This window comes from Oncorhynchus mykiss, chromosome 8, assembly GCF_013265735.2.
Source record: "Oncorhynchus mykiss isolate Arlee chromosome 8, USDA_OmykA_1.1, whole genome shotgun sequence".
In the NCBI taxonomy this organism is placed as follows: Eukaryota; Metazoa; Chordata; class Actinopteri; order Salmoniformes; family Salmonidae; genus Oncorhynchus; species Oncorhynchus mykiss.
In genome coordinates this window covers 75,266,171-75,292,424 of record NC_048572.1, presented here as the reverse complement: position 1 = coordinate 75,292,424, position 26,254 = coordinate 75,266,171, and the positions used below count along the sequence as shown (strand labels likewise).

Sequence of the window (26,254 nt, the reverse complement as noted above, 5' to 3'; positions counted from 1 at the left end):
TTACTGATATGGACACATTTTCTATGGGTTTACTGACCCAACTACTAAATGACAGTTCCCTGCACATGGTTTGAAATAGCAACACTCAAAACTCAAGTGTCTCCCTATGCAGCATTAGTGTCATACAAAGGATATCTGCGGTCATAAGTTTTACAGCGCTGTACGAACAAGCCAGAAGAATCACTGAGACTGCTCTGGAGCATTCTGTGGCCCTCATCAAGCTAGGCTACTAAAATACATATATGGTGTGATGGGAGCATTAGTGTTGGTTAATACATGCAGGTTTATGGTCAGACTGGAGGGTACTGTGATGGATTGTTAGGACAGAGGGGAGAATTCTCGCATGGATGTTTCTATTTAACAATCAGAGAGAGCGATCGGCTCTCTGTGGTGCTCTAAAACAGGAACAGATGGGGGAGTGTGAAAGGACAGTGTGAAGGGGGTGACTAGGGGCATTGGGGGTGTATGTGGGGGAGAAAAACAGAGGGAGAGATAGGGGGTTGGGGGAGAGAGAGAGAGAGGGGGGGAGCGGGGGGAGAGAAAGGGAGACGAGAGAGAGAGACAAAGAGAGAGGAAAGAGAAGAAAAGCAGGGGATGAGGTTGGCACTGAAGGAAGATGACAAAGCCTGTCACCTCTCACTCACCCGGTCTCCTTCTCTCAACTTGATGAGCTGCCAAACATCAGCATGTGTGTGTATGCGTGCGTGTAGATATTCTTCTTATACATTTGTACAATTTATACAATAAATTTATACAATAACGGTATGTTAGCTAGTGAGTCATATTTGAGATACAGTGTGTGTGCACATGTGCCTGTGTGTCAAGAGGAGAAAGAGTGGAGAGCAAGGTTGAGCAAGACAGATGGAGTGCTTACAGGTACTTGTGTAATATACGGCACAAATAGGCTACATACTCAAGAACACACACACACACACACACACACACACACACACACACACACACACAAAAGGGTTAAGCTGTTATGCATTGCCATTCTCACTCCCCTGCAACTTCATCACCTCACCCACTCATACTTCTCTTCTTTTCCTCTCGCTCATTTCCTCAGAGGACAAATTACCGTGATTACCATCCTACCTCCCTCTGCTCCATTCTTTCGCTCCCTCGCTCCTTATTTCATAGATTTCACAGTGTAAGTATTTCTCTCCTTCTGACGGTCTTTGTGTGCCCTGTTCCATTCTTTCTTTCACCTCCTCCCTCTTACTGTTCTGCCCATTCCCTCTGTCCTTTCATATCTCCAGTCAAACTATCATTCTGGTCTTTATCTCTTTCTCCTTCCCTAAGGAGGACTCTCTTTATCTCTTCCTCGTCCTCTTCATTTTTTGTCTTTCTCTACCTCCCCCTCTCTCTTTGTCCCTCTGTCTCTCTTCCTCCCATCGTTCCCCATCGTTCCCCATCCCTCTAACTCTTCCCAAGTCAAATGTTCTCATTAACGGGCACACACTCTGGGGAAATAAATGAGTAATATTTATGATGAAACCCTCTCTGTATCGCTGTCTCTCATCTCGTTGTTGCATAAAAAAGACTCTGATCTTATCAGGCCTACCTATGTAGTCATCCGTCAGACAATCTACCAATCCATCCATCACCCGGGCGCAGGCTGCGTCTCCACTCCCCTTGGCAGCCAAGGCTTTTAAAAGTGCATAAAACTCCAGATTGGATACGGAGCACCTGAGTCCGCATGTGGAACATCTTCCCAGCCAACTGCCCCTGAGCTATGAATCAATGTTCTGCCCTGGCTAAGGAGCAGCCCACATATGGTTCCTAGAACATTGTAGGGGTGTAATTTATACAGTGGATCTCTATATCCTTCTGGGTTCACAAGCTCCACAGGTTGTCAGGTTTTGGTGTTAGGACATACCTTGACAGCTATCAAAGCTGTCATATGGTAACAACGCTACAGTACCGTTTGGCTCCTTGAAGAAAGTCATGAACGGAGGGATTGGAGGCAAAACCCAGGAGGCTTTTATGAGTCTCGTGATGTCAGAGAATACATTTGTGTTGCTGCCCGCAAACCATCCCATTACAACTTGTTAGGGAATATAATACTATTCACCAACATCTGGTTCATTCATTCCTATTTAATTCTCCCCCAATGGTAAATGCCATGTGAAATATAGTAAGCAGCACTGACTTTGGGAGAAAGAGGTTGGATTGTGAGTGTCTTTTAGGCCCTGATATGTAATTGAGCAAAGCGGCGGGGAGCCTGGCTTTGGTATTGTCCTAACCCCCAACTGTCACACTGCAGCGGCAGGGGTACTAACTGCAATGAACAGGCTGGAGGAATGAGTCTGGTTTAATGGCAGCACTTCCCCATTGGTTTTCCTCCTCTTATTTCATCTCTCCTCTCTCCTCTCCTCTCTCCTCCTCTCCCCTCCTCTCTCCTCCCCTCCCCCCTCTCCTCTCTTCTCCTCTCTCCTCTCCTCTCTCCTCCTCTCTCCTCCCCTCCCCTCCTCTCTTCTCCTCTCCTCTCTCCTCTCTCCTCTCTCTTATCCCCCTCTCCTAGGATGCTTCAAAGGAGCCTGAGTGTACATGTGGTCCGTATATAACCCTGCCCATTGCCACCGGAACTGCCCCGTGTGTTTCTAGCTCAGAGCGATTGATTGATGAAGTAAATCTCTTAGAGTGTGTGTGGGAGGGACAGGTGTGTGTGTGTGTGTGTGTGTGTGTGTGTGTGTGTGTGTGTGTGTGTGTGTGTGTGTGTGTGTGTGTGTGTGTGTGTGTGTGTGTGTGTGTGTGTGTGTGTGTGTGTGTGTGTGTGTGTGTGTGTGTGTGCGTGTGTGTGTGTGTCATGGTTCCACCTGTCATCAGAGGGCGGCACAGACCGTCCTAGAGACGTTAACAACACTCAGGTGAGTAAAATTGACTCATTATAATTTCCCTGTTAAAAGAGGTGTGTTTTCTGATGTCCTTTGCAGAAGCTTGAATTGTTTAACGTGTGCGGTCATTTCATGAGTGCGTTTTCGAGACATAGTGTTAGTTGTTCTTACAGGAGTCCTGTGATCCTGTGGCTATCGTTTCTCAGTAAAGTATTATGTTTTTCCTTAACCACTGATTCCTCGTCTGGTCTCTTCTCTGCACCTGGGTCCAACCTTACCACGTCCCAGTGGGTGTATTTGTGAGTGTATTTGTGGGTGTGTGTGTGCATGCGTGCATGTGATATGTGTGTAAGTGTCACTCACTCTGGGTGAAGCGAGGAGGGTTGTCGTTGACGTCACTCAGCCTGACAGTGACAGTAGTGGTCCCTGAAAGACCTCCCAGATGTCCCCCCATGTCCTTGGCCTGCAGGACAACCAGGTATTGGTCCTGGGTTTCTCTATCCATATCAGGCACTGCTGTACGCAGGATACCTGGGAAAACACACACACCAAAGACATACAGTAGTTCAAGATCAATCATTTCCACTACGCAGAATGATCTGATTCTGCTTCACATACAGAGGCTGCCTCTAGCTGTGCTCACCAAACCCAACCAAACCAGGAGACTGGCAGCCATGGTAGCTAAATCACCTTGAAATAATGTATGCTCTTGTAAAGCTAGTGAAAATATGAGGCTTTGATGGGGTATATGTAGGGAATTAACAAGCAACCAGCATCAATACCTGAGCAAATGTGATGTGGCTCTGGGATGTGTGTGTGTGTGTGCAGAATGAGACCTTTTTAAATGAAGACAGCGAACAGAGTGGACCGGCTCTGCATGCAAACCCTGCTAATGGACGAGAGCTTCAGTTAACATACGCTGTGCAGAATTAGGATAATATACCCAATTAGCATACAAAAACCCACCAGCAGAACCCTCTTCACTCATACCAGAGGTGCCTCCAACAATTAATTAAATTGCATCCGAATTCAATAACGGCATCGCAGACGCTGTCTACCTATATTATCCCCTTGTCGACAAATAGAGTAAATCCAACTAGTACACACATATGCCCACACACACTCACTCAGCAAACAGACTTCAAAATGCCTAACTAGGCGACACACTCGTACAGTAAACATACGGTATAAAATGCAGTGTTTACTAGCTTGCAGGCTGTCAATCACCTAGTGAGGCAACAGAGGACGAAATGTGATGTTTGAAATGCCCACGGTTTCCTCTCAGGCAGTGTGCAGAAGACTTTCCCATCTGCCTGGGTTGACACCAAAGCCCCCCGAAACACACAGTATATTTTAGTGAAGAGACAGGTCCTTTGAGCCTTTTTAATCTCTCCCAAACCTTTCCTGACATCTCCCTTTGAGCAGACATATTTTTGTTTTTCCGCCTTCAAAAAATATCATTTAAGGCGGTTGCTGCAGTTTGTTGGATGCACATAGACTCTGGCAGTCTGAATACATTTCTGCCAGCTTGAACTGGATTAACTGAGAAGGAGCAGGAGGGGACACAGAGAGAGGGAATAGGGGAATCGAGACGTGGGGCAAATGGGAGGGAGGTAAGAGAAAGGGATATGGGGAGGGGGTAGATAGAGAGGAATGGGCAAGCCTGACAGACAGTGTGCGGGACTGAGAGAGAGAGATTGAAGGAGGGATAGGGATAGAGAAGGGCGAGAAATAAAGAGCTGTGGGGATACACACTGCAAAGAGACTTGTAAAGGAAGAAAATGGTTGGCTGGAGAGGAAGCAGAGAGGGAGGGAGGGAGGGAGGGAGGGAGGGAGGGAGGGAGGGAGGGAGCAGAGAAGGAGCAGAGAGGGAGAGAGTAGAGAGGGAGGAGGGGAGGGAGGGAGGGAGGGAGCAGAGAGGCAGGGAGGGAATGCATGCACACTAAGTGGAGAACAAGAGGCACTCACCTGTCTGTGGGTCCACAGAGAAGAACTGCTGTCCCTGCACAAGTGTATACACCAGCCTGGCACTGTTCCCATAGGTTGGGTCGTCAGCATCTGTCGCTGTCACCTGGATTATAGAAGTACCTGAGGGAGGAGGGGAGAGAGCAGAGGAGTGTTAATAAACCAGCATACCACACACACACACACTGACTGGACACAGCAGTACATTAACTCAGCACTGCCAGAGAGCCAAATACACACTGGCTGACTGACTGACTGATTGACTGGCTAGCTGACAACCCCCACCTCTCTCTTTCTCCCTCTCCCTCTCTATCTCTCTCTTGCTCCCTTGCTTGCTATCTCCCTATCTCTTTCTCTCTCTCTCTTTCTCTCACCCCACTCTCTCTCTCTCTCTCTCTCTCTCTCTCTCTCTCTCTCTCTCTCTTTCTCTCACCTCTCTCTCTCTCTCTCTCTCTCTCTCTCTTTCACCCCATTCACTCTCTTTCGGCAGCAGTGTGACAAATATTTTATTCACTTTCCTTCTCCCCTGCTGCACACCTTCTTTCTCTCTCCATTCTGTCTGTCTCACTTCATTTCTCTTCATCTCTGTCACAATTCCCTTTGGCTCCCTCTCAATCTCTCTGTCTGTCGGTTGCCCCCCTTGTCTCCCCCCTGACTCCCTCATGCCATGAATCCCTGCCTCTCCTGACAGATATGGACACTTTTTCCCACCAAATAAATCAAAGACTGTCAGCTTTATGTGTGATATTGAAATTGTAGCAAATATATATATATATATATATAGTTTGGAAAGAAGAACTATGTTTCCCATGGGGCACTGGGCTGACAAGCTCTGAGGGAAGAGGGGATTTGTGGGAGCAGCTGTTGCTGTTTTCTGACATCAAAGCCCCGACAGTGTCACCGGGAGAGAAAGTAAGGGAGGGAGGGAGAGAGGGAGGAGGGAGGGAGAGAGGAGTGAGAGAGACTGGGTCTGATTACTGATCTATCACAGGTAGTTAAAAGACCATAGTGATGCACCCGTGCATCAGTCTAAGTAACATAATATAAAAATCTCCATCAAAATCCATCAGTTTCAGCTAGAGATATCAGTTTTTTGCATGGGCTGCATCTCAATCCACCACATCCGATAATGTTGGCCTTCCACAACTGCGATGGAAGGTGACCGAGCTACAGTTGTGTTTGTCAGACCATGAAACATCCCGAAAATCTTCTGTAGCGTTTTTTTGCTGTAACTAATATGACCCCACGATAGAAAGGGGAGACTCTCTCGAACACAAAGGTGTTCCGTTTTTCTCTATGGCCCCCACATGTGTCATGGGACTCGTCTGAAGGTAACCCATACAAACAAATGGAAGTATGGAGATAGCTTTGTCCCAACAAAAATAACGAGTTATACATGTGCAAAAAAAACAAGGCACATGGAAGATGGAGAGAGAAAGGGAGAGTGAGGGAAGCAAATGTTTTGATGCATGAGGCAGTAAAATAATGATCAGATAGACAGATCAAACAAGGTTGACTAGGGTTGACGCAACAAGCACTAGAGAGAGAAATCTATTGATTTACAGTCTGCCTTGGTGATATAGCACAGTCACAATTTCGAGTGATCATACATTCAGACAGATGTATTACCAGTGAATGGAGCAAAATTATTTTCACACTGCCTGGCACTGAGACGTTCATACCCTGGGTGAATACCATAGTGATTTCTTTCCATGTGAAATACTGTAAGGTTATAGTAGCTATAGAAACCATATCCTAGTATCCACTTAAAACTAACCGTGGGGATGAAATTCTCATCACACAAGTTGTTTAGAGCAATCAAGGGAAGAAAACTGAAATCATAGTGAAAGTGGGATGATGAAAGACATCTCAACCAATCTCTTCGACAGGCTGACTGTGTGTTATTGTGACTACTATCATTATCTTATTACCACTGTTGCATTGATGGTGGAAGATATGACCAGTTTTCTGTAACAGCTCTTGAATAAGGCTTTCATGGCTCCGCTATCTATTAGTCTCAGAGCAACCCACCGTGCATTATGAAAAGTACCTTGGTAAATATTTAATCCCGGGTAAATATTGAAACCATGATTGACTGAACAACTCAGTCTGGGACCGAGCTTTGGAAAGCCAGCCCACATCAAAATGGATGATAGTATTAATAAAATGGAAGCAGACAGTAGCTGATAAAACAGCAGATTAAACAGACAACGGCTCCTCGGCTTCAGTACCTATGTTGGCCATCTCAGGCACGGTGGCGCTGTAGGGCCCTTCTTCAAACAGAGGGGGGTTGTCGTTGATGTCCTGTACTCTGATGATGAACGTGGATGATGGCTCCAGGGCCCGGTCGGTCTGCCGGTCGGTTGCTGTAGCGATGAGGCGGTACTCGTCCTTCTCCTCACGATCCAGGGGCTTGGTGACATGGATGTTGCCTGTTTTCTCGTCAATCACAAACACCGACCCCGCCCCCTCACCACGCAGCAAGTACTTGGTGCGTCCATCACCTCTGTCCATGTCAGTGTGCAGCTGAGAGAGAGTGAGAGAAAAAAAGAGAGAGGGAGAGAGAAGGACATATATAGAGGAAGAGCTATAATTGATCAAATAAAAAAGAATGAATCAAAGAAAAATAAAAGTGATTGTACACAGTGATTATACACAGTGATAATACACAGTGATTCTACACAGTGATTATACATAGTGATTATACATAGTGATTATACACCCTTGATTATACACTGTGATGCTACACTGTGATGCTACACTGTGATTCTACACAGTGAATCTACACAGTGGTTCTACACAGTGATTATACACTGTGGTTATACATTGTGATTATACACTGTGACTATACAAAGCGATTATACACTGTGATTATACAGTGATTATACACAGTGCTTGAGGACTAAGGACAAGAACACTGAAACACTTACAAACCAACATCCTCTGATCTTTCCAGATCCATCTATGGGGCAATGGCCCTGAACTAGGATCATCATAATCGCAATATCCATAGTAATGCACCAGCTTAACTAGGCCTGCTATTCTCACAAACAGCTGTCTCTGAAAGCTCATCAATCTGTGAAATACAGTTCCCTACTGCTGCAACGATTAATGAAAGTAGAAAATTTAACACGTAATAAGTTGAGGCCTAATCAATTATTTCCCAACTACTGAGAGTGTATTAAGGAAGGCAGGGTACATGCAGTCTTGATCCTGACTGCTGCTGGCTGGCTTAGCCCTGGCTGGCTGGCTGGCTGGTGGCTAGGGCTCTCTCAAGCGGAGCAGGATAGTAAAAGAAGGATCCGCCTCCCCCCATCTCCATCTCCATGGCCCTGCTCAGGGGATGCGCTCCGCACATCAGCATTCATTCTCATTACAGCTCAAACGTGGACAGAATAGGAACCCTGACAAAAGAGTGCAAAATTAGCCCCACTCCAAGAGAGTGTGACATTGTGAATTCAGAAGAAAAGTGCGAGTGGGGGTCGCTTGAAAGCATTGTTGCATGGCAACAGCTAAGCTCATTCGCTAAATGAAATGAAAAAGGATACTCTGAATCAAAATATTCATTCATTTTACAGATCCCCATTTCAATGGGAAAAATAGATGTATGCCCCTCCCAGTGAGTAAACGATTCACATGGATGTGTGTTTGCGCCTAAATATAACCTTTTTATAAGTTTACACTCTGAGTGTCTGCTGAGTTGAGCTAAACAATTCTGTATGCATTATGTTTATACATAAACGTCCTGTCACTATTTTCAGGAAGTTTAACGTGTAAATATTTGTTTGAACATAACAAGATTCAACAACTGAGACATAAACTAAACATGTTCCACAGACATGTGACTAACATAAATGGAATAATGTGTCCCTGAACAAAGAGGGGTCAAAATTAAAAGTAACAGCCAGTATCTGATGTGGCGACCAGCTGCATTAAGTACTGCAGTGCATCTCCTCCTCATGGACTGCACCAGATTTGCCAGTTATTGCAGTGAGATGTTATCTCACTCTTCCAACAAGGTACCTGCAAGTTCCCGGACATTTCTGGGGGGAATGGCCCTAGCCCTCACCCTCCGATCCAACAGGTCCCAGATGTGCTCAATGGGATTGAGATCCGGGCTCTTCGCTGGCCATGGCAGAACACTAACATTCCTGTCTTGCAGGAAATCACACACAGAACGAGCAGGTTGGCTGGTGGCATTGTCATGCTGGAGGGTCATGTCAGAATGTGCCTGCTGGAAGGGTACCACATGAGGGAAGAGGATGTCTTCCCTGTAACGCACAGCATTGAGATTGCCTGCAATGATAACAAGCTCAGTCCGATGATGCTGTGACACACTGCCCCAGACCATGACGGACCCTCCACCTCCAAATCGATCCCGCTCCAGAGTACAGACCTCGGTGTAAAGCTCATTCTTTCGATGATAAATGCCAATCCGACTATCACCCCTGGTGAGACAAAACCGTGACTCGTCAGTGAAGAGCACTTTTTGCCAATCCTGTCTGGCCCAGCGAAGGTGGGTTTGTGCCCATAGGCGACGTTGTTACCAGTGATGTCTGGTGAGGACCTGCCTTACAAACAGGCCTACAAGCCCTCAGTCCAGCCTCTCTCAGCCTATTGCGGACAGTCTGAGCACTGATGGAGGGATTGTGCATTCCTGGTGTAACTCAGGCAGTTGTTGTCTCCATCCTGTACCTGTCCCACAGGTGTGATGTTCAGATATACCGATCCTGTGCAGGTGTAGAGGTCGTGTAGAACCATGTCCAGATAAAGCGTCCGGGTGAAAAAGTTCAATAAAAATTTGAACGAGGGGAAAAAATTAAAATATTAAACACTAATTAAAAAGTTAAAACCGTAAATTTGGGAGGTAGCAAAGTAACGTTAGCAACAAACCGCACAGCAGCACGTAAACAAGTCCACAAGGTGTGACCGGTGTGCTCTCCACCTGCCCGTTGGACTGAGGCCTATACCCAGAAGTGAAGCTGACCGTGACCCGAGCTTCTCCATGATGGCTCTCCATTCTCGTGATGTGAATTGGGGGCCACGGTCAGAGATCATGTCCTCTGGAAGGCCATTATGCCAAAAGACCTACTGGAACAGTGCCTCAGTGACCTGGAGAGCAGTAGGGAGACCAGAGAGAGTGATAAAACAACAGGATTTCGAGAATCTATCCACAACCACCAAAATGGTGGTGAAACCATCAGAGGATGTGAGATGCGAGATCAGTGACAAAATCAATGGATAGATAAGACACGGGATGCTGAGGCACAGGAATAGGGAAGGAGTTTCCCTGTTGGAGCGTGCCGGGTGGACTTAGTTTGGGCACACATGAACAGGAGTTGGCGTAGCGAATAACGCCCTGCGCCAAGGTGGGCCACCAATACTTTTTGGAGAGAGATTGAATTGTACGGGTGATCCCAGTATGTCCAGCGACAACAGCTATGTGTGCCCAGGTCAACAGCCTCTCGCTTATTCCCATGGGAACGTAGATGTGCTCAGGAGGATAGGTAGTGGGTGCGGGTTCCCTCTCCAGAGCCTGGCGAATGTTCACATCTACGTCCCAGACCACAGGGTCTACAACTCGAGAGGGAGCGAGAAAGCAGTTCCTCCGGCATTCGGGTGACCAGTCCGTGATTCTCATCTTGGACCATGAGATGGTGGGGTTATGGCGTTGGAGCCATAGGAGGCCGAGAAAGATCTTGTGAGCTGGTGCACTAGTGATGAAGAAGGGAATATTTTCCTGAGGAATGGACTCCATGGTGAGGGTGAGTGGTGTGGTGATGTGTGTGATGGTTCCGGATCCTAGTGGCTGATTATTAAGGGCTTGAACGGAGAGGAGAGCGGGTATGAGGTGATGCTCAGAGAGGAGGCAAGGATCTAGTCAATAAAGGTACCATGGCACCAGAATCCAATAGTGCTGTAGAAACAGTACATGTGGGACAGCCAGCTAGTGTGATCGGCACAAAAATATTGTTTAGGATGGGATACTCACACCTGCTCCAGGAGGTGGAAGATCACATGACCGTCCCTCTGCTCTCGTGGATCCCGAGTTGGGATGTACCAGACACTGCTGAAGCTTGTGTCCCCCTTGACCACAATAGAGACAGAGCCCCAGCTGTCTCCGTCTAGATTACGTAACTCCGCCGCGGGGAGACGTGTGACCCCTACTTCCATAGGTTCAGGCTCTGATACAGTTTTCACTGAGGGAGGAGGAGAAGAGATGTGGGTACTGACGCTCCCAAAGTAGGTTATCCAAATGGATGGCCATGTTGTCTCGACTTGCTAGTTTAGTCTGGACCTCCTTGCACAGTGCTCGTTGGAATAGCGTATGCCGGCTCATTCCATCCGCTGGATGCTGCTACTGTCTGGAAGGTGAGCGCTTATTTGGCAGTGGTCTGGTCATACTGCCATAGTTGGAGTAGGCTCTCACCCCTCCTCTGCCCTCCGGTTGATGATCAAAGATACCTCTGAACTAAGCCATGAACCCCTCATACAAAGCCAGCTCCTCCTCTCCTCTCTCCCAGACAGCCGTAGCCCACTCCAACGCCCGTCCAGTCATCAGAGAAATTGGCAACCTTGGACCTCTCGGTGGTGGGTGCTCCCATCTGGTGCGCAAAATAGAGGGAACACTGGAGTAGAAAGCCACAGCATTTAGATGGTGAGTGATGGCTTGCTGGGTCGACTGGTGGCAGAGTATCCTCCCCTAGTTGAAGGCAACGCCTCTTGGGTATGATTGAGATGTTGAAGACTGAAGAACCTCTTCCATAGCCTTCCCTAGTTGTGCCAGCTTGTCGTGGTGTTGACGAAGTTGGTATCCCTGTTCGTCGACCCTCTAGGAGATGTCCTGATTTCCTGCTGCCTCATTTGTCGAGGCAGTATGCTGTAACGCAGATGCTGGGAGTCGAGAAGCAGGTTCAGGTGGTGAGTTTAATAATATAGTGAACATGGAACAATACAAGACAATAGTAGCGTCTGGACATGAAACACATAGTCAATACTGCCTGGGGAATGAACCAAAGAGAGTAACAGATAAGGGGGGTAGGTGATCAGTGAATTGATGGAGTACAGGTGAGTCTTATACTGAGGCGCAGGTGCGCGTAACAATTGTGCCATGTGTGCGTAATGATGGTAGACAGAGCCAGTGATTAGTAAACCGGCAATGTTAAGCTCCGTAGCGGGGAAGCGGGAGTAGACATGACAGGGGCAGACCTTTTGATCAAGAGAGACCTGTAGACAATTTGCACACCAAACATACAAATATGTATTTTACAGTTAGTTATAAGGAAGGTGAAATCTTATAGTTAGTCGTTTTATAATTAGATTTTAGTAAATTTAGAAAGAACATAAGTAATTTCAAGCCTTATTCTGTCATGCCCTGATCTGATTCACCTGTTCCTGTGATTGTCTCCACCCCCTCCAGGTGTCGCTTATTTTACCCTTTGGACCCCTTTGGATTAATAAACATTTTAAGACTCCAACCATCTGCTTCCTGTGTCTGCATCTGAGTTTCGCCTTGTGTCATGATAGTACGAACTGGCCATGCCAGACCCAGCAGACTTGGACCAGCTCTACCATGCTGTCTCCCTGCAGGGAGCCACCATTAAGAAACATGAGGAGTTGGTACAGGGTCTTTTGGAAGGGCTCAGATCCTTGATGGAATGCCACGACCATGGGTTAAAGGCTATTATGGAGCAAATCAGGGAGTTAGCTCAGAGGCTGCCTGCTACCTCTGAAAATCTGCAATCACCCAGTAATTTTCTGTACAGCCTATCCCGGCTCCCCGAGAACCCCGCTTCCCTCCTCCGAAGCGTTATTCGGGAAATCCTGGTACCTGACAGATTTTTTTTCTCAGTGCTCGCTACAGCCATCTTTGTTTCTTTCAGACAGATCGAAGATAGAGTATATTATTACGCTAATGTCGGGAAGGGTGCTCTCCTGGGCTACAGCAGTTTGGGAGCAACAATCTGCCATTTGTGGAGGAATTCATCTGGAGGAATTCATGGCAGAAGTGAGAAAGGTAATTGAGTCTCCGGATTCTGGGAGAAAGGAGGCCTGGGAGTTCAGATTAGGAGTTATATCACCTGCACACCCTTTTTTGCTCTTGTCCTGTGGGGAGACCAATCACAGTCTCTCCGAGTGCTCATTGACTCTAAGGGCAGCCGGCCTTCTTCATGTTCTTCATGTAGACAGGTCCTTGAGCGCCTCCTGGAGAACCAACTGTTCGTGAAAGCCGACAAGTGTGAGTTCCACTGCTCTACAATCACCTTTCTGGGATATGTTATTGCAACGGTTTCTTGGTTTTGCAAACTTCTACCGCCGTTTCATTCGGGACTACAGCACCCTGGCGGCCCCCCTCTCGGCACTCACCTCTCCCAAGGTACAGTTCAAATGGTCTCCAGCTGTCGACAAAGCCTTTGTGGACCTGAAGCATCGGTTCACAACAGCACCCATCCTCATCCATCCGGACCCCTCACGTCAATTTGTGGTGGAAGTAGATGCTTCGGATGTTGGAGTGGGGCCATTCTGTCCCAGCAATCTGCCCAGGACCAGAAGCTTCATCCCTGTGCCTTCCAGTCCCATTGTCTCAATCCTGCTGAAAGGAACTATGATGTTGGCAACCGAGAACTCCTGGCAGTCAAGATGGCATTGGAAGAGTGGAGGCACTGGCTGGAAGGAGTAGAGCAGCCATTCCTCGTCTGGACCGACCATAAAAACTCCAGGCAGGCCTCAACTCCAGGCAGGCCCGGTGGGCCCTCCTGTTCAACAGATTTAACTTAACCCTCTCCTACCTCCCAGGATCAAAGAATGTGAAGCCTGACACCCTCCCCCGCCTATACAGTTCCTCTGCCACACCCTCGACCTCTGAAAGCATTCTCTCTACCTCATGCCTTGATGGCATTGTGGATTGGAGTATTGAGAACCTGTTCCGTGAGGCACAACACTCCCAGCCTGGACCTGAAGGGGGTCAGGCTAACCGACTGTCTGTGCCTAATCCAGTCCGGTCCCGGGTCCTGGAATGAGCTCATTCCTCCAGGCTGACCTGTCATCCAGGGTCCCGTAGTACACTAGCACTTCCTCCGACAACGTTTCTGGTGGCCCACAATGGTTCCTGACATCTCTGCCTTCGTCGCTGCATGCACAGTGTGTGCTCAGAACAAGACTCCGCGGCAAGCTCCTTCTGGCCTCCTTCAGTCACTCCCGGTCCCTCATCGTCCCTGGTCTCATACATTTCTGGACTTTGTCACTGGGCTCACTACCTCTGATGGCAACACTGTCATTCTGACGGTAGTCGATCGGTTCTCCAAGGCCACCCATTTCATCCCTCTCCCCAAACTACCTTCTGCCAAGGATATGACCCAGCTTATGGTGCAGCATGTCTTCCGGATCCATGGACTCCGGGTAGACATGGTCTCTGATCAGGATCCTCAGTTCTCGTCTGAATTCTGGAAGGCATTCTGCACCCTTATTGGGTCGTCGGCCAGCCTGTCATCCAAAAACCATCCCCAAACTAACAGTCAGTCAGAGCAAGCCAACTAAGACCTGGAGACCACCTTAATGTGCCTGGTCTCAACCAACCCCACTACCTGGAGCGGTCAACTGGTCTAGGTGGACTATGCCCGGAACACCCTTTCCAGTTCTGCCACGGGACTCTCCCCTTTCGAGTGCTCCATGGGGTATCAGCCTCCACTCTTTCCAGAACAAGAGCAGGAGGTCAGCGTACCCTCGGCCCAGATGTTTGTCCGCAAGCTGCCTCCCCGGTTCATTGGTCCTTTTCCCATCTCCAGAGTCCGGATTTCCACTGCTGTCCATCTTGTGTTACCCCGTACCCCCCGTATTCACCCTACCATGTGTCCTTTGTCTTCTGTCTCCAGGCCCATCCCACCCCGGGGTTATTGATGGCCAGCCAGCGTATGCGGTGAGACACCTCCAGAAGGTTCAACCACGGGGCAGGGGTTTCCAGTACCTGGGTGACAGGGAGGGCTATTGCCCGGTGGAGAGGTGCTGGGTCCCTGTGAAAGACATTTTGGACCCGGCCCTCATCGCCGATTTCCACCGCCGACACCCCAGTCAGCCAGGTATGCGCCCAGGTAGGTCACCAGGTGGCGACCCGGGGGGGGGGGGGGGGGGGGAATAATGTCACGCCCTGATCTGTTTCATCTGTTCCTGTAATTGTCTCCATCCCCTCCAGGTGTCACTTATTTTCCCCAGTGTATTTATCCCTGTGTTTCCTGTCTCTCTGTGCCAGTTCGTCTTGTATGTTTAAGTCAAGTCAACCAGCGTGTTTTTCCCGTACTCCTTTTGCTATTCTCCTTTTTCTAGTCCTCTCGGTTTTGACCCTTGCCCCTGTTCTCTGGATTTTGTACATGCCTGCATGACCATTCTGCCTGCCTTGACCACGAGCCTGTCTGCAATTCTGTACCTCCTGGATCTGGTTTTGACCTTTTTGCCTGTCCATGACCATTCTCTTGCCTACCCCTTTGGATGAATTAATAAACATTAGAAGACTCCAACCATCTGCCTCCTGTGTCTGCATCTGGGTCTCGCCTTGTGTCATGATATATTCATACAGTTTTGCAAAACACCAGTCTTAATATCAACAGTGAAGAGGCGACTCCGGGATGCTGCCTTCTAGGTAGAGTTCCTCTGTGTTCTTTTGCCCATCTTAATCTTTTCTTTTTATTGGCCAGTCTGAGACATGGCTTTTTCTACGCAACTCTGCCTTGAAGTCGCCTCTTCACTGTTGGCGTTCAGACTGGTGCTTTGCGGGTACTGTTTATGAAGCTGCCAGTTGAGGACTTGTGAGGTGTCTGTTTCTCAAACTAATCACTCTTAATGTACTTGTCCTCTTGCTCAATTGTGCACCTGGGCCTCCCACTGCTCTTTCTATTCTGGTTAGAGAATGTTTGCTCTGTTCTATGAAGGGAGTAGTCGACAGCGTTGTACGAGATCTTCAGTTTGGCAATTTCTCTCATGGAATAGCCTTCATTTCTCAGAACAAGAATAGACTGATGAGAATCAGAAGAAAGTACTTTGTTTATAGTCATTTTAAGCCTGTAATCAAACCCACAAATGCAGATTCTCCAGACAATCAACTAGTCTAAAGAAGGCCATTTTTATTGCTTCTTAGCTTCTTAACCAGCACAACAGTTTCAGCTGTTCTACCATAAGGGTTTTCTATACTGGTAGTAGTGTTTAGTTTATCATGTGTTGGTTGGTGGTGGAAGTAGTGTTTACTATATCTTGGCGGTCGAGGTAGTGTTTAGCATACTGGTAGTAGTGTTTAGTATATCTTGTGTTGGTGGTGTTAGTAGTGTTTAGTACATATTGTGTTGGCGGTGGTAGAATTGTTTAGTATATTTTGTGTTGGTTGTGGAAGTAGTGTTTAGTATATTGTTTGTTGGCGGTGGTAGTAGTGTTTAGTATACTGGTAGTAGAGTTGAGTGCTGAGTATACAGGAAAGTAGTATTTAGTATATCTTGTGTTGACGGTGGTAGAATTGTTTAGTATATTTTGTGTGTGTTGTGGTAGTAGTGTTTAGTATATTGTGTGTTGGTGGTGTTAGTAGTGTTTAGTACATATTGTGTTGGCGGTGGTAGAATTGTTTAGTATATTTTGTGTTGGTTGTGGAAGTAGTGTTTAGTATATTGTTTGTTGGCGGTGGTAGTAGTGTTTAGTATACTGGTAGTAGAGTTGAGTGCTGAGTATACAGGAAAGTAGTATTTAGTATATCTTGTGTTGACGGTGGTAGAATTGTTTAGTATATTTTGTGTGTGTTGTGGTAGTAGTGTTTAGTATATTGTGTGTTGGTGGTGGCAGTAGGTTTTGGTATATCTTGTGTAGGTGGGGATAGTAGTGTTTAGTATACTGGTAGTAGAGTTTTGTATACATTGTGTTGGTTGTGGTAGTAGTGTTTAGTATATTGTGTGTTGGTAGTGGTAGTAGTGTTTGGTATATCGTGTGGCGGTTGTGGTAGTAGTGTTTAGTATACTGGTAGTAGAGTTTAGTATACATTGTGTTGGTGGTGGTAGTAGTGTTGAGCATATTGTGAAATGGTGGTGGTAGTAGTGTTTAGTATAATGGTAGTAGTGTTTACTATATTGTGTGTTGGTGGTGGTAGTAGTGTTTAGTATATCATGTGTTGGTTGTGGTAGTAGTGTTTAGTATATCATGTGTTGGTGGTGGTAGAAGTGTTTGGTATAGTGGTAGTAGAGTTTAGTATATCTTGTGTTGGAAGTAGTGTTTAGCACATCTTGTAGTATATCTTGTGTTGGCGGTGGTAGTAGTGTTTAGTATATATTGTGTTGTTGGTTTTAGTAGTGCTTACCTTAATGGTAGAAGTATTTAGTATATCTTGTGTTGGCGGTGGTAGTAGTGATTAGCATAACTTGTGTTGGTGGTGGTAGTAGTGTTTAGTATATCTTGTGTTGGTGGTGGTAGTAGTGTTTAGTATATCTTGTGTTGGTGGTGGTAGTAGTGTTTAGTATATCTTGTGTTGGTGGTGGTAGAAGTGTTTAGTATATCTTGTGCTGGTGGTGGTAGTAGTGTTTCTGATATCTTATGTTGGCGGTGGTAGAAGTGTTTAGTATATCTTGTGTTGGCGGTGGTTGTAGTGTTTAGTATATCTTGTGTTGGTGGTGGTAGTAGTGTTTAGTATATATTGTGTTGGCTTTGGTAGTAGTGTTTAGTATATATTGTGTTGGTGGTGGTAGTAGCATTTAGTATGTCTTGTGTTGGTGGTGGTAGTAGTGTTTAGTATATCTTGTGTTGGTGGTGGTAGTAGTGTTTAGTATATCTTGTGTTGGTGGTGGTAGTAGTGTTTAGTATATCTTATGTTGGTGGTAGTAGTGTTTAGTATACCTTGTGTTGGTGGTGGTAGTAGTGTTTAGTATATATTGTGTTGGCGGTGGTAGTAGTGTTTAGTATATCTTGTGTTGGTGGTGGTAGTAGTGTTTAGTATATCTTGTGTTGGTGGTGGTAGTAGTGTTTAGTATATCTTGTGTTGGTGGTGGTAGTAGTGTTTAGTATATCTTATGTTGGTGGTGGTAGTAGTGTTTAGTATATCTTGTGTTGGCGGTGGTTGTAGTGTTTAGTATATCTTGTGTTGGTGGTGGTAGTAGTGTTTAGTAAATCTTGTGTTGGTGGTGGTAGTAGTGTTTAGTCTATCTTGTGTTGGCGGTGGTTGTAGTGTTTAGTATATCTTGTGTTGGCTGTGGAAGTAGTGTAGCTTACATATTGCGTTGGTGGTGGTAGTAGTGAATAGTATATATTGTGTTGGCTGTGAAAGTAGTGTTTAGAATACTGTTAGTAGTGTTAAACATATCTTGTGTTGGTGGTGGAAGTAGTGTTTAGTATATATTGTGTTGGTGGTGGTAGTAGTGTTTAGTATATCTTGTGTTGGTGGTGGTAGTAGTGTTTAGTATATCTTGTGTTGGTGGTGGTAGAAGTGTTTAGTATATCTTGTGTTGGTGGTGGTAGTAGTGTTTAGTATATCTTGTGTTGGTGGTGGTAGTAGTGTTTAGTATATCTTGTGTTGGTGGTGGTAGTAGTGTTTAGTATATCTTGTGTTGGTGGTGGTAGTAGTGTTTAGTATATCTTGTGTTGGTGGTGGTAGTAGTGTTTAGTATATCTTGTGTTGGTGGTGGTAGTAGTGTTTAGTATATATTGTGTTGGTGGTGGTAGAAGTGTTTAGTATATCTTGTGTTGGTGGTGGTAGTAGTGTTTAGTATATCTTGTGTTGGTGGTGGTAGTAGTGTTTAGTATATCTTGTGTTGGTGGTGGTAGTGGTGTTTAGTATATCTTGTGTTGGTGGTGGTAGAAGTGTTTAGTATAGTGGTAGTAGTGTTTAGTTTATATTGTGTTGGTGGTGGTAGTAGTGTTTAGTATAGTGGTAGAAGTGTTTAGTATATCGTGTGTTGGTGGTGGTAGTAGTGTTTAGTATAGTGGTAGTAGTGTTTAGTATATATTGTGTTGGTGGTGGTAGTAATGTTTAGTATAGTGGTAGTGGTGTTTATAATATATTGTGTTGGCGGTGGTAGTAGTGTTAAGTATACTGGTAGTAGTGTTAAGTATACTGGTAGTAGTGTTTAGCATATCTTCTGTTGGTGGTGGTAGTAGTGTTTAGTATAGTGGTAGAAGTGTTTAGTATATCGTTTGTTGGTGGTGGTAGTAGTGTTTAGTATATCTTGTGTTGGTGGTGGTAGTAGTGTTTAGTATATCTTGTGTTGGTGGTGGTAGTAGTGTTTAGTATATCTTGTGTTGGTGGTGGTAGTAGTGTTTAGTATATCATGTGTTGGTGGTGGTAGTAGTGTTTAGTATATCTTGTGTTGGTGGTGGTAGTAGTGTTTAGTATATCTTGTGTTGGTGGTGGTAGAAGTGTTTAGTATATCTTGTGTTGGTGGTGGTAGTAGTGTTTAGTATATCTTGTGTTGGTGGTGGTAGATGTGTTTAGTATATCTTGTGTTGTGGTGGTAGAAGTGTTTAGTATATCTTGTGTGGGTGGTGGTAGTAGTGTTTAGTATATATTGTGTTGGCGGTCGTAGTAGTGTTTAGTATATCATGTGTTGGTGGTGGTAGAAGTGTTTAGTATATCTTGTGTTGGTGGTGGTAGTAGTGTTTAGTATATCTTGTGTTGGTGGTGGTAGTAGTGTTTAGTATATCTTGTGTTGGTGGTGGTAGTAGTGTTTAGTATATATTGTGTTGGTGGTGGTAGTAGTGTTTAGTATATCTTGTGTTGGAGGTCGTAGTAGTGTTTAGTATATCTTGTGTTGGTGGTGGTAGTAGTGTTTAGTATATCTTGTGTGGGTGGTGGTAGTAGTGTTTTAGTATATCTTGTGTGGGTGGTGGTAGTAGTGTTTAGTATATCTTGTGTTGGCGGTCGTAGTAGTGTTTCATATACTGGTAGCAGTGTTAAACATATATTGTGTTGGTGGTGGTAGTAGGTTTTGGTATATCTTGTGTAGGTGGGGATAGTAGTGTTTAGTATACTGGTAGTAGAGTTTTGTATACATTGTGTTGGTTGTGGTAGTAGTGTTTAGTATATTGTGTGTTGGTAGTGGTAGTAGTGTTTGGTATATCGTGTGGCGGTTGTGGTAGTAGTGTTTAGTATACTGGTAGTAGAGTTTAGTATACATTGTGTTGGTGGTGGTAGTAGTGTTGAGCATATTGTGAAATGGTGGTGGTAGTAGTGTTTAGTATAATGGTAGTAGTGTTTACTATATTGTGTGTTGGTGGTGGTAGTAGTGTTTAGTATATCATGTGTTGGTTGTGGTAGTAGTGTTTAGTATATCATGTGTTGGTGGTGGTAGAAGTGTTTTGTATAGTGGTAGTAGAGTTTAGTATATCTTGTGTTGGAAGTAGTGTTTAGCACATCGTGTAGTATATCTTGTGTTGGCGGTGGTAGTAGTGTTTAGTATATATTGTGTTGTTGGTTTTAGTAGTGCTTACCTTAATGGTAGAAGTATTTAGTATATCTTGTGTTGGCGGTGGTAGTAGTGATTAGCATAACTTGTGTTGGTGGTGGTAGTAGTGTTTAGTATATCTTGTGTTGGTGGTGGTAGTAGTGTTTAGTATATCTTGTGTTGGTGGTGGTAGAAGTGTTTAGTATATCTTGTGCTGGTGGTGGTAGTAGTGTTTCTGATATCTTATGTTGGCGGTGGTAGAAGTGTTTAGTATATCTTGTGTTGGTGGTGGTAGTAGTGTTTAGTATATCTTGTGTTGGTGGTGGTAGTAGTGTTTAGTATATCTTGTGTTGGCGGTGGTTGTAGTGTTTAGTATATCTTGTGTTGGCTGTGGAAGTAGTGTAGCTTACATATTGCGTTGGTGGTGGTAGTAGTGAATAGTATATATTGTGTTGGCTGTGAAAGTAGTGTTTAGAATACTGTTAGTAGTGTTAAACATATCTTGTGTTGGTGGTGGAAGTAGTGTTTAGTATATATTGTGTTGGTGGTGGTAGTAGTGTTTAGTATATATTGTGGTGTTGGTGGTGGTAGTAGTGTTTAGTATATCTTGTGTTGGCGGTGGTTGTAGTGTTTAGTATATATTGTGTTGGTGGTGGTAGTAGTGTTTAGTATATCTTGTGTTGTGGTGGTAGTAGTGTTTAGTATATCTTGTGATGGTGGTGGTAGAAGTGTTTAGTATATCTTGTGTTGGTGGTGGTAGTAGTGTTTAGTATATCATGTGTTGGTGGTGGTAGTAGTGTTTAGTATATCTTGTGTTGGTGGTGGTAGTGGTGTTTAGTATATCTTGTGTTGGTGGTGGTAGAAGTGTTTAGTATAGTGGTAGTAGTGTTTAGTTTATCTTGTGTTGGTGGTGGTAGTAGTGTTTAGTATAGTGGTAGTAGTGTTTAGTATATATTGTGTTGGTGGTGGTAGTAATGTTTAGTATAGTGGTAGTGGTGTTTATAATATATTGTGTTGGCGGTGGTAGTAGTGTTAAGTATACTGGTAGTAGTGTTAAGTATACTGGTAGTAGTGTTTAGCATATCTTCTGTTGGTGGTGGTAGTAGTGTTTAGTATAGTGGTAGAAGTGTTTAGTATATCGTTTGTTGGTGGTGGTAGTAGTGTTTAGTATATCTTGTGTTGGTGGTGGTAGTAGTGTTTAGTATATCTTGTGTTGGTGGTGGTAGAAGTGTTTAGTATATCTTGTGTTGTGGTGGTAGAAGTGTTTAGTATATCTTGTGTTGGTGGTGGTTGTAGTGTTTAGTATATCTTGTGTTGGCGGTCGTAGTAGTGTTTAGTATATCTTGTGTTGGTGGTGGTTGTAGTGTTTAGTATATCATGTGTTGGTGGTGGTAGTAGTGTTTAGTATAACTTGTGTTGGTGGTGGTAGTAGTGTTTAGTATATCTTGTGTTGGTGGTGGTAGTAGTGTTTAGTATATCTTGTGTTGGTGGTGGTAGTAGTGTTTAGTATATCTTGTGTTGGTGGTGGTAGTAGTGTTTAGTATATCTTGTGTTGGTGGTGGTAGAAGTGTTTAGTATATCTTGTGTTGTGGGGGTAGAAGTGTTTAGTATATCTTGTGTGGGTGGTGGTAGTAGTGTTTAGTATATATTGTGTTGGCGGTCGTAGTAGTGTTTAGTATATCTTGTGTTGGTGGTGGTAGTAGTGTTTAGTATATATTGTGTTGGTGGTGGTAGTAGTGTTTAGTATATCTTGTGTTGGAGGTCGTAGTAGTGTTTAGAATATCTTGTGTTGGTGGTGGTAGTAGTGTTTAGTATATCTTGTGTGGGTGGTGGTAGTAGTGTTTTAGTATATCTTGTGTGGGTGGTGGTAGTAGTGTTTAGTATATCTTGTGTTGGCGGTCGTAGTAGTGTTTCATATACTGGTAGCAGTGTTAAACATATATTGTGTTGGTGGTGGTAGTAGTGTATAGTATAGTGGTAGTAGTGTTTAGTTTATCTTGTGTTGGTGGTGGTAGTAGTGTTTCGTATAGTGGTAGAAGTGTTTAGTATATCGTGTGTTGGTGGTGGTAGTAGTGTTTAGTATAGTGGTAGTAGTGTTTAGTCTATATTGTGTTGGTGGTGGTAGTAGTGTTTAGTATAGTGGTAGTGGTGTTTATAATATATTGTGTTGGCGGTGGTAGTAGTGTTAAGTATACTGGTAGTAGTGTTAAGTATACTGGTAGTAGTGTTTAGCATATCTTCTGTTGGTGGTGGTAGTAGTGTTTAGTATAGTGGTAGTAGTGTTTAGTATATCTTGTGTTGGCGTGGTAGTAGTGTTTAGTATAGTGGTAGTAGTGTTTAGTATATCTTGTGTTGGTGGTGGTATTAGTGTTTAGTATATCTTGTGTTGGCAGTGGTAGTAGTGTTTCATACATATTGTTTTGGTGGTGGTAGTCGTGTTTATTATACTGGTAGTTATGTTTAGAATATCTTGTGTTGGTGGTGGTAGTAGTGTTTCATACATATTGTTTTGGTGGTGGTAGTAGTGTTTAGTATATATTGTTTTGGCTGTTGTAGTAGTGTAAAGTATATGTTGTGTTGGTGGTGGTACTAGTGTTTAGTATATCTTGTGTTGGTGGTGGTAGTAGTGTTTAGTATATCTTATGTTGGTGGTGGTAGTCGTGTTTATTATACTGGTAGTAGTGTAAAGTATATATTGTGTTGGTGGTGGTAGTAGTGTTTAGTATATATTGTGTTGGCGGTGGTAGTAGTGTTTAGTATATCTTGTGTTGGTGGTGGTAGTAGTGTTTAGTATATCTTATGTTGGTGGTGGTAGTCGTGTTTATTATACTGGTAGTAGTATAAAGTATATATTGTGTTGGTGGTGGTAGTAGTGTTTAGTATATATTGTGTTGGCGGTGGTAGTAGTGTTTAGTATATCTTGTGTTGGTGGTGGTGGTAGTGTCTAGTATATCTTGTGTTGTTGGTGGTAGAAGTGTCTAGTATATCTTGTGATGGTGGTGGTAGTAGTGTTTAGTATATCATGTGTTGGTGGTGGTAGTAGTGTTTAGTATATCTTGTGTTGGTGGTGGTAGTAGTGTCTAGTATATATTGTGTTGGTGGTGGTAGTAGTGTTTAGTATATCTTGTGATGGTGCTGGTTGTAGTGTCTAGTATATATTGTGATGGTGGTGGTGGTGGTAGTTGTGTTTAGCATACTGGTAGTAGTGTTTAGTATATCTTGTGTTGGTGGTGGTAGAAGTGTTTAGTATATCTTGTGATGGTGGTGGTCGTAGTATTTAGTATGTATTGTGTTTGTGGTAGTAATAGTGTTTAGTATACTGGTAGTAGTGTTTAGTATATATTGTGGTGTTGGTGGTGGTAGTAGTGTTTAGTATGTATTGTGGTAGTTGTAGTGTTTAGTATATTTTGTGTTTTTGCTGGTAGTAGTGTTTTGTATATCTCGTGTTGGCGGTGTTAGTAGGGTTTAGTATATATTTTGTTGGTGGTGGTAGTAGTGTTTTAGTATATATTGTGTTGGTGGTGGTAGTATGGTTTTATTATATATTGTGTTGGTGGTGGTAGTAGGGTTTAGTATATATTGTGTTGGTGGTGGTAGTAGGGTTTTATTATATATTGTGTTGGTGGTGGTAGTAGGGTTTAGTATATATTGTGTTGGTGGTGGTAGTAGGGTTTAGTATATATTGTGTTGGTGGTGGTAGTAGGGTTTTATTATATATTGTGTTGGTGGTGGTAGTAGGGTTTTATTATATATTGTGTTGGTGGTGGTAGTAGGGTTTAGTATATATTGTGTTGGTGGTGGTAGTAGGGTTTAGTATATATTGTGTTGGTGGTGGTAGTAGGGTTTAGTATATATTGTGTTGGTGGTGGTAGTAGGGTTTTATTATATATTGTGTTGGTGGTGGTAGTAGGGTTTTATTATATATTGTGTTGGTGGTGGTAGTGGGGTTTTATTATATATTGTGTTGGTGGTGGTAGTAGGGTTTAGTATATCTTGTGTTGGTGGTGGTAGTAGGGTTTAGTATATCTTGTGTTGGCAGTGGTAATAGTGTTTGTTGTGTTGGCAGGGGTAATAGTGTTCGTTGTGTTGGCAAGGTTAGTACGTGGCTGTCACAGGGCTCTGTGTTTCTATGGACCTAAGTGTTCCACAGCTCCTTGGCTGTGAACAGAGGAGCAACTCCTCCTTGTCTCTTAAATGAAAACTGACATGTTGTTGTAACTCAGTGTCCACTGTGTACACAAACACACTCACTCACACACACACACACACACACACACACACACACACACACACACACACACACACACAAACGAATATCCACAAACAACAAAGACCCCACAAAATCACAAAACACCAATATACACATGTACAAGGAAGTCATTAGGCTGAAAGAGCAAGGAAAATACAGAGAGAAAACAGGGGAGTTAAAGAGAAGAGGAGCTCGAAGGGAGACAACAGTTACACACACACCTGCTGGCAGGAAGCTCATCAATATTAATCCGAACATGTCTAATTCCAAACTGCTTTGTGTTTTCTTACGTTTCCTCTCTCCCTGGGAAAGTCATTTGGCCTCCGGGCTGGAGTACAGCAGGGGCGAGAGAGCAATTAGAGACAGAGGAGAGAGACGGAGCGAGGAAGGAGGGAAGGAGAGAGCGATAGCTGAGAGAGATAGAGAAATGAGGGGGGGATCGGGGGACGATGGATTGAGGCTGGGATGAAGACAGATTTAAAGGAGATCAGAAGAGGTGAAATGGGATGAGGAGAAGGAAAGAAGAGGGCTAGATAGAAGGAGGGAACAGGGGAAGCGTTTAAGGTCGGAGGATATGCAGAGAGGGAAAATGAGGGAAGAAAGTGGGTAAAGGTTAATGTCTTACAACTAACAGAGCAGAAGAGAATGTGATGGTAAAAGAGAGAGGTAATGTGGAGGAGAACGCACATTTTAGAGTTGACCTCACGGTCCATCAAGCCTACTCAGCAAGACGAAGAGAGAGGAGACCAGAGAAGAGAGGGGAGGAGAGAGAGGGGGGGGGGATAAAGAGAGGGGGGGGGATACAGAGAGAGGAAGGACAGCAAGGAGAGAGAGAGAGGAGAGACCAGAGAAGAGAGTGAGGGAGGGAGATATGTGTGCAAGGATGGATGCAGAGAAAGAGAGAGAGAGAGGGTGGTGGAGAAAGAGGCAGTGGAGAAACAAAAGGAAGGAAGAAGGGAGGGAGGGAAGAGGGAGTTGAGCAAACGAGAGAGAGAGTGTGGATACCATTTTATTTCAGACCCCTATGGAAAGCAAATTCAAACGTGTTTCTGTGCTGAGTGGGAGCTGAGAGAGAGGAGTGTGTGTAAGAGAGAGAGGACTGTGAGAAAGAGACAGAGAGAGGGAGAAAGAGAGAGGGAGATAAAGAGGAGTGTGTGAGAGAGAGACAGAGAGAAAGAGAGAGGGAGAAAGAGAGAGAAGAGTGTGTGAGAGAGGGAGAAAGAGAGAGGGAGATAAAGAAGAGTGTGTGAGAGAAAGACAGAGAGAAAGAGAGAGGGAGAAAGAGAGAGAGGAGTGTGTGAGAGAGGGAGATGAGTGTGTGTAAGAGAGAGAGAAAGAGAGAGGGAGAAAGAGAAAGAGAGAGAGAGGAGTGTGTGTAAGAGAGAGACAGAAAGTGAGAGACAGAGAAAAAGAGATAGGGAGGGAGAGAGAGGAGTGTGTGTAAGAGCAAGACAGAAAGCAAGATACAGAGACAGAGAGAAAGAGAGGGAGAGAGAGGAGTGTGTGAGAGAAGAAGAAAGAGAGAGGGAGTGAGGAAAAACAGGAGTCTATTAAAGGTGAAATTCAAAGGGAACACAAGCCTGCCTTTCTCTCACTTTCTCCTGCTTTCCTTTCTGCTTTAATCTCAGAATAATGTCGAGCAAATCTGAAATGTGACTGTATGAATTTAAAGCATTACCATATATACGTTGCCAATGTGGAGAAGGGAGTATTTTACTTGCCGAAACTCACAATGGTACCAGTCATGGTGTACCACCATTTTACCCCAAGATAACCCACTGATTACATACATTTAATCTATGACC

The 26,254-nt window shown here is 44.5% G+C and overlaps 1 protein-coding gene across 1 annotated transcript in view; it reads right to left on the bottom strand.

Annotated features, from left to right (window-relative positions):
- Positions 1-26,254, bottom strand: part of LOC110530987 — a 206,536-nt gene that overhangs the window by 65,530 nt on the left and 114,752 nt on the right. The window contains exons 3-5 of the mRNA XM_036986260.1: positions 7,034-7,328; positions 4,806-4,925; positions 3,201-3,368 (exon numbers count right to left, since the gene is read on the bottom strand). Coding sequence (XP_036842155.1) covers positions 3,201-3,368; positions 4,806-4,925; positions 7,034-7,328 — 583 coding nt within the window. The remainder of the gene's footprint in view (positions 1-3,200; positions 3,369-4,805; positions 4,926-7,033; positions 7,329-26,254) is intronic.